The sequence below is a fragment of the Acanthisitta chloris genome, unplaced genomic scaffold (genome assembly GCF_000695815.1).
Source record: "Acanthisitta chloris isolate BGI_N310 unplaced genomic scaffold, ASM69581v1 scaffold14258, whole genome shotgun sequence".
Taxonomy (NCBI): Eukaryota; Metazoa; Chordata; class Aves; order Passeriformes; family Acanthisittidae; genus Acanthisitta; species Acanthisitta chloris.
Genome location: NW_008686625.1, coordinates 7229 through 15684, shown reverse-complemented (window position 1 = coordinate 15684; position 8456 = coordinate 7229). Strand labels below are relative to the sequence as shown.

The following is an 8456-nucleotide window of genomic DNA, read 5'->3' as shown; positions in this document are numbered from 1 at the left end:
GAATGGGAAAAACAAGTTGTTACTGTCTGCAGTGAAGGCTGGGGAGAACTAGCACAGCAGTGGCAGGTGTGAGAGTGCCAAAATCCAGAGGAGAAAATTACCCATCACTTCCCCCAGTGCTTTAAACTCCATGAGCAGAACCAGGAGCAGCTCCTTTCTCTCCACACCCTCAACTTCACACTGATCAAATGACCCACACAGGGTAGCCCCACTATGATCCCCACATAACCCAGGCAAGGACAACCAAGCCATGCAGCTGATGTTGGCCCTGCCTGGTGCCTTCTCCCTCTGAAGGCTCTCAACTGCTTCAAGCCAGAGCCTGGAGGCTGCCAGGGATTGCTGCTCAGACATGTGGTGCACACATGCTGCCTCCACAGAGCTCCTTGGCCATAACCACTGATCTGAGGAGCAGGAGCCTTGGGTTGGCACTGCCACCTCCCATCTGGCCAGCCTCAGGGCACCCTCCAGCCTTCGTGGACGTGGCTGTGCTGTTTGCTGACTGCAGGCTCAGGGCTGGATGAAGGACTTGGATCTCTACCTCAGCTGGGCCACACATACTTCTCTGGTTTGAGATCCCTGTAGATGATTCCCAGGCTGTGCAAATGGTCGAGTCCCAGTGCCAGCTCTGCCAGGTAGAACTTCACGTCCTCCTCGGTGAACATCACCTACCAGAAGGGAGAGGGAGAGGACAAGTGCTGGGGTTACAGCACTGGCTGTAGGACCAGCTCTACTGCACCCATGCAAGACCTCTCACACCTGTGTTGCTCCGTCCTGCCCTTTCTAAGTTTCCCAGGATTCACCCACTATCCTAAAGTATCAATTCAGAGAATTCCAGAATGGTTTGGGTTGGAAGGACCTTAAAGATCATCTTGTTCCACCTGCCACAGACAGGGACACCTTCCACCAGCCCAGGGTGCTCCAAGCCCCATCCAGCCTGGCCTGGAACACTCCAAGGGATGGAGCAGCCACAGCTTCTCTGGGCAAGCTGTGCCAGTGCCTCATCACCATCACAGGGAAGAATTTGTTCCTTACATCTAATCCAAATCGGGAAGAATTTCTTCCTTACATCTAATCCAAATTGATCTTCTTTTAGTTTCAGTCCTTAACAAGGTGCTCATCAGAAGCTGCTGTGGACGTGAGACCTGTCTCCTGTGGTGCTGCTGTCTTGCCAGAGGACAGGGCTCCCAAAACACCCTCTCCTGTTGCCATCTCTGGGCTAGCAGCAGGTTGGAGGCTGTTTCCACCCCTCTCAAAGACTTTCAAGGATCAATGCCTTCTCTAAGCTATTAAGCACAGATGAGCTGAGCCTCAGCAACCCACCGAGATGCCAGAGCATACCCACCTCTTTGGAAAGCCGAGTGAAAAGGTCACCTCCTCTGAGGAAATCCAAGATGAGGTACAGCTTCCCCTCTGTCTGGAATGCTGAAACACAAGCCGGAGAGGGAATCAGACCCCTCCACTGAGGGAAGGCTCCATGGTGTGACATTAATCACTTAAATCCCAATGGCTCCAGTTGGGCAGATGCCCTGCATGGTTACTAGGTTAAATGCAGGTAGGGCTGATTATCTGGGGTAAATGAGATGGCTTGTCTGTGCTGCTGAAATGGGAGCCCTGCATAGCTCTCTGGCACTGCAGAAAATCCTCATTTTATGGGACTCACTTTCAGCCAGTGATGCCCTACTGAAAGGGCTGTTTTTCTGGGAGAGGCACCAGTTACTTTTCAGGGAAAGATGATGTCCTTGCCTTCCTCAGAGTAAGGGCATGAACCCTGCCAAATGCTGCCTTGACTAGTTAACTCTGCTTTCTCAGTTTCTCCTGATTTTAATCCCAAGGATTTGATGTTTAAACCTCTTCTCCCTGTCTGTGCTCTGATCCCCATTCCACAGCTGGAGCAGGCATGGGACCACAGACCTTTCCAGGAAAGGATTTGTGTTAAGGGGATTGTGTTTAAAGGCAGTCAGAGCCTGTTGGAGCCTGCAGCTCCTCTCCCAGTGTCCCAAGTAGCTCCACACTCACCATAGTGGAGTTTCACCACAAAGGGATGGTTCACATCAGCCAGGATGTCCCTTTCTATCTTCGTCCTTAGTCGGTCACGCACTGTGGAAAGGGAGGAACAGCTCAGACACAGAAAAACACCCACACTACCCCAGTGTGGTCCTTGTCCCCAGCCCTAAGCACCAGGCAGTCTGAGTCAGGTGTTTTCCCACCTCCATCACTGCACAAGGATCTGGTATAGATGGAGAGGAGGAGGAGGAGGATGTTCATCTGAGATGGAGACACTCCTCTTTCACCCAGACCACCCCAAGGCCAGCAGGGACTGCTGTGGCATTTCCCCAGTGCTCTTTAAAACGTGGTGGATCAGAGAATTGCAGTAAGAGTCTCCTTCCTACCTTTCAGCGTTGCCTTCTTGAGCACTTTCATGGCATAGAGGTGGTTGCTGTCTGGTGGTGTTATTTTTCTCACCAAGAAAACCTGAGGCCGAAGAACATCATGTTCACCAAGCACTAAACATCAGCAGCAGGAGCTGAATGTCTCCCACAGTGGCAAACCTCACAGTATCCCTAAGACACAGCTGTACCTCAAGCTTTCCATGTGAAACCCCATGGGGTTTCCAGGGAAGAGCTGTGTGTGGACTCCTCTCACCCCCCACCTCCAGCCACTGCAACACTTCTGCTTTCACACTGCACTTTCCTCCTCTCCAGCTTTCCACACCTCTTGCTCACTCCTGCAGCTCCCATGGGACTCTGGCTCATGCCTGGAAGCTGTGACTGGAAGCACTGATGCTTCAATATATCACTAAGCCTCCTGGTGATGAGCTGGTTTGACAGCACAACAACTCCTTATTATTCAGGTCCTGCATCCTCTGGAATTTTTCCTCCTTCCCTTCCCTGATGTCTCATTCTACCTGGCTTTAAGCAGCCTTAAAAAGACACCACCTGTAAATGGTGGACTTGGAAGTGTTAATGGCTGGATTGGAGGACCTCAGAGGTCTTTTACAGCCCAAATGGTTCTGATTCTACAAAGTTATTGCTGCATTTGCCCAGGCAAGAGCACACTGTCAGTGCTGGTAACTGATTAGCATGAAGCTGATTTAATGTGTCAGCAGATGGTCTGTAAGAGACCTGGATTATTTACACATTGAAATAGATAAGAGTTACAGGCTACTTCCTTCCCCCTTCACAGAGGAGAAAGTGGACCATCAACAGGGGCCAAACCCAGTCCCTGGCAGCAGTTCTGAGAAGAGAGGAACATGCTCAGGTCCTCCAAGTCCTCAGTTTGAGTGACAGGTTGACAGGCAGCTAGAGAGCTGCAGGAGGCTCTTCTGCCCTGTGTGACACCTGCACTCATGAGCAGGACACTACTGCTCTCCTCCTGATCACCTGCAAAAGCTTTGGACACACAGGATGAAAGGTACCACTACAGTCACCTTCCAGGTTAAGATTCACATTGCTCAGTGGGCTCATCAGTCAGATCCTCATGATCTGGTGGGAATCAGGAAAGTGGTTTCACTGGGAACAGTCATCAAAATCACTTCTCTGGCATGGCACGTGCCAGAATTGCTCTCACCTTGCCAAAAGAGCCTTGTCCCAGCACCTTCAGGAGCTCAAACTGTGAAGGATCAGCCTTCTCAGAGCCTTCCTTCACATGGTGTGTGATGTTGATTTCCTGCACAACACCTTCCCCCTGAAAAAGAAGGGACAGGGTTGATTGGGAATACATTCCTGACCAAGGGAAAACAGCCTTACTGGATTATGGAACAAGGATTGTAGCTGCAGACTCACAGGAACCACATCTGAGACAACCACAGAAGTTGGTGCTCATCACAGGTCTGAACATCTGGATCAAATCAGTCAGGGGGAGGTAGCACCAGGCAGCCTTGTTGAGCCCCCTGTGCTCTCCTCCCAGCAGCTCCACTCCTCCCACCGCGGGCTCTGAGCTGCTTTGAACTGCATTTCAGAAGAGTGCATGAAAAGCACCTTCCTTTTTAAGGCACTGGTAGCAAAAACAGGAGTGTTTATGCCACTAAAAATCCCACAACACAAAAAATACGGCACTGTTGTCAAAACAGGGCCAGGGCTGGCAAAAATCAGACATGTTGGAGCCCATCTGCTCTGCAATCTGAGCAACTCTGCAACATAAGTCTTAGTGCATCTTCAGCACATACAGATGATGCCTTAACAGACTCAAGCCTTCAAGAAGATTGAGGGGAAGCCAAGGTCTCTGGCACATGTTTTGTTTAAAACACATTATTTTACTTTCAAAAAATAAAGAGGAAAAAATAGATTTAATCGGCATCAATGGAAGAAACTCACCAGTGGAGCTAGGCCAGAATTCCAACATAGCCACAGACCCTGAGGTGATGCTGAAACATCTCCTGTCCCCAGCAAACCTTGTCTGTACCTCTGGTGCCTAAAACCTGGATTTCAGCTCAACTGAAACACTCTGTGCTGCTTTCCATTGCATCCCACATATACAGAGACTTTTTACACCACTTATCTTCCATCTGTGCCTTTCCCTCTACTTCTCGTGATCATACCTAGTCAGTATATCTGTACTTATGTTCCCTGTGAGCTTGACCTGCTCCTCTCCCACAGGACAGGTTGGACTCCACTTCCCACTTCTACAGACATGACTCTTACCCAGAACATACATCCCTTGTGACTGGATGTCTTGTAAGGGCAAGTCTAAGCTCCTCAGCACTTCACTCCCACCTTATCTAGTGGCACATGTGGTCTGGTTGCTTTTTGGACCTTAAGTCTAGCAGTTACATTCCAAAGTGCATTAAACTCAGTTCTCCCTGACCCTAGGGCAGATATAGACTTCAGAGACTGTGGAAAGCTGAAAGTACTATTTAGTTTTTCCCCTTGCAGATCTGGGGGGAAAAAACTTCCCCTTTATTTTCTTGGTCTGGAACCACCTAATCTAAGCAGCTTTTAAACTCAAGAGGAACCAAATGTGCCCCCAGCCCATTCCCCACCCTCCCAGAGCCTCCCTGGGCTGGGTGGCCCTGCCAAGCAGCCACGGATGTGGTTGCCTACCTGCACTGAGCACCCTTCCCTCCCTGCTCTCAGGCTGGGCTTGTCTCTAAGCTTAGGAAGTGGCTTTGTTACCATGGTGGTAGCTCTGCTCTCTCAAGCTCCTGTGTTGCTCAGACACTCAGAGCTAGCAGATAAGCCCACGCTCTCGGCGGTGCAGCACATACAGCCCCAGCACAGGGAGAGGGCAGGAGCTCCCCTGCATTATCCTGCCTTTTCCTGGTCTTGGTGATCACAGGCAAGAAAGATCCTATAATCCCTGTAACAACAGGTTTTCATGTTCCATATGATCTCCCAGCTTAAACCAGCCACTTTACACTTCTGGTTCCGTTTGGAGGCTTAGTCCCTGCAGACAGCTGCTGTGAGGAGCTGCTTCCCAGCTCTAGTCAGGAGCCTGAGCTGGAGCCAGCCAAGAGCTAGTTCAGCTCTCCAGGGAGTGACCCTGCAGCTGGGAGAGACCTGGGGATGGGACCAGTGGAAGCTGTAGACTATTTCCCTCCCTTCATCTTCATGGAAACGCTAGAGAGAAACCAGGTCTACACAGCATCAGCACCTGCACAACCACACACGTTTCACCCTGTAGCATCACACACCTGCGCAGAGAGAAATGTTTAAACTGAACTCCTGCATCCACCTCTGAGACATCTGGGCCCACTGAGGACCTGTTAGGAAGAAATTCTTCCCTGTGAGGGTGGTGATTGTGAGGGTGCTGAGGCACTGGCACAGGTTGCCCAGAGCAGCTGTGGCTGCCCCATCCCTGGAAGTGTTCCAGGCCCGGTTGAACGGGACTTGGAGCAACCTGGGCTAGTGAAAGGTGTCCCTGTCCATGGCAGGGAGTGGACCTGATGATCTTTAAGGGCCCTTCCAACCCAAAGCATCCTGTGATCCTCCTACCACAGCTCCTCAGGAGCGTTGGAACGCTGTATTTTCACAGCTGTGGGAATTCTTTGCCATGGCCAATACCCACTGTGTTCAACTGCAAGTGGTTTCAGCAGCCCAAGCTGCAGCTGAGGATAGGCAGGGATTTACATACCCAGCCAAACCACACCAGGCAACACACACAGACCAATGAGGCCAAAAGTGGCACCAGCACAGACACTGCTCACAGAGACACTGAGAAAGGCTTTGAGATGCCATTTGGCATCTTGCTGGCACAAGGGAGTGTTTTCCTCCCATAGACTCATCCACTAACTTGGAATTCATCAGTTAGGACTTTGGTGACCAACTACAGCTTAGTTAGCAGCACACTACAAGTCTCCAGCACAACAGCACCTGCACACCCCTGAGATAAACATCTCCCAACGGCACCATGAGCAAACCATCCCAGAAGGCAGAGACGGAAAAGCAAACCACAGCGCTCTGAGTCTCCATGGAAAGCATCAGCCCCCCTGGAGAAGCAGCCAAGGACAGAGCAAGGGAAGCAGAGGGAGGTGTGGTGGTACTGACCGGGCTGGCGAGATGGCTGGGGGCAGGCAGCTGCAGGCTGCAGGGCTTGGCTCGGTGCTTCCTCTGCAGCCAGAGTGTAAGGAATGCCCAAATCCGAGGAAGTTTAGGGTCCCTCTCCATTCTCCCATCCCGCTCCACATCTCCCAGCCCCAGGAACTGCTGTCCCTGTCAGCTCCCAGGGCTTGGGGGGTCCCAGGGTGCTGCACAGACACCCCAGGCGTGAGGAGCAGGAGGAGGAGATACAGGTGGTTAGAGCCACTTGGCAGATGCGCAGTGATGCTGAGAGACTCGGTCACACCGAGGCAGGTTCACACTCCCACTCCCCAGCAGCACTGCTTGTGGTTAGGACTTCTTTCTTTTTGGGGTTTTGCTTTTAAAACAATAATAATCTCACAGTTCCTTGCTCGTGTTTGGGTTCTCTGGCTCGGATGAGACACTGCCAGCAAACACACATGGTCTAGTTAAAGTGATTTGCATCTGATGCTGCCTGAATTTTATGTCAGGGTGAGCTATGGGGTATTTCCACAAGGGGGGAAAATTCTGAGAAGCCACTTTAAAAAGGAAGAGAAAAAACTCCTGAGAGCCCACAAAGAAGTCTGACACCACCTCGGAAAGCTGCACATCTCTCTGCTCTCACAGGGATGATGGAGCACCCATGGTAGGATCCATGGGCAAATCCTCTGGGATTGCTAGGATTTGCATTCAGTCCTTCACTTGCTTTATGCTGCACAGCAGTCCTTGCTGTGGACACTGAGGTTACCTAAGAGCCACCCTGGGGAGGTCCATGGGAGGTGTTTTTAAGGGCATTTCTGATGCAGGTTCTGACCCCATTGCTGCTCAGAGTGTTGGCAGGACAGGGCAGAGGCTTTAAGTGGCTTGTTCTGCCTCTTTCCCCATCCAAGTCTGTCCCCTTTGACCTTTCCATCAGTACAGACAGATGTTTTGTGCAGCAAGACCCCAGGGAGTGCAGGTAAGAAAGAAACCCTCTGAAATGAGTCAAAGGACACCCACACACCTTTGCCATTGGAAACAGCAATGTCAGCAACGTTACTGAATTCCTCCAGAGAGGGCAGAGCGTGAAAAGAGGATCTTGGTTTGGACTCAGAGAGACAAATTATGACTGTCTTGCCTCCTCTGCCCCCACAACCAATAATGAAAGAACCAAATGACTTAATCCCAGCAAAGCAGCTGGTCCCAGCTCCACAGCAGGAACCTCAGTGACTGGGGAGGTCCTAGGGGCTGGGAGCAGGTGCTGGAGCATGGAACAGCACAGCCAGGAGCCTGGTTCATACCACACCTCCCTCGTTCTGCCACAGTCCCAGGGAAGCAGAAACTGTGTCCACAATGTGCTGCCCAAAGATAAGCATTGCTGCTTCCAAGGAAGCTTCACCCTGCTCAGTGGAGCCATGTGGGAGAGCAGCCAGTTCCCTCTGCCTGTGGGCCAGGCAGGATTGGATCAAGCTTGTCCCAACCAAGAGAGTTTCTTCCTGTTGTGTTACCAGCGTGGGGAGGAAAACCTCAGAAAGACAATCAAAAACTCCCCTGCACATCCACACAATCAAAGTGCCCTCCCAGCACTGACAAGATCAGAAAGCCACAGGAGGCACAAATGACAGCACGGAAAGGGGTTTGGTGTGGGGAGGAAGGAGGAGGAGGATGAAGTCAAGTCCAGGATGTCACGTGAGGAGTGAGCAATAGCTGCTGTGTGTACCAGCAGCCCCACAGAGCTGAGAGGAGCTGGCAGGGACGTGCAGCAGGGGAGGGTTTGGTTTGCAGAGGTCCCTGCGAGCTCTGCTCACATCCCTCATGTGTGGGACAACACGTCATGGGACAAAATGCAAATTCAAGGGATGAGTCTCCTTGAGGTGCTCACTGCAGGCTCTCCTACCTTGTCTGCAGAGTCCACGAGGTCTTTCTCTATCCAAGTGATGTCTGATTTTGCCTGTGGGACAATAAACAAGTGTCAGCACATTA

The 8456-nt window shown here is 51.4% G+C and overlaps 1 protein-coding gene across 1 annotated transcript in view; it reads right to left on the bottom strand.

The window, feature by feature from the left end:
• The window catches only part of RPS6KA1 (ribosomal protein S6 kinase, 90kDa, polypeptide 1), an 18391-nt gene that overhangs the window by 7524 nt on the left and 2411 nt on the right, over positions 1-8456 (bottom strand). Inside the window, 6 exon segments of the mRNA XM_009080247.1 lie at positions 559-665; positions 1343-1422; positions 2017-2097; positions 2391-2472; positions 3568-3684; positions 8371-8424. Of these exon segments, the coding sequence (XP_009078495.1) occupies positions 559-665; positions 1343-1422; positions 2017-2097; positions 2391-2472; positions 3568-3684; positions 8371-8424 (521 nt within the window).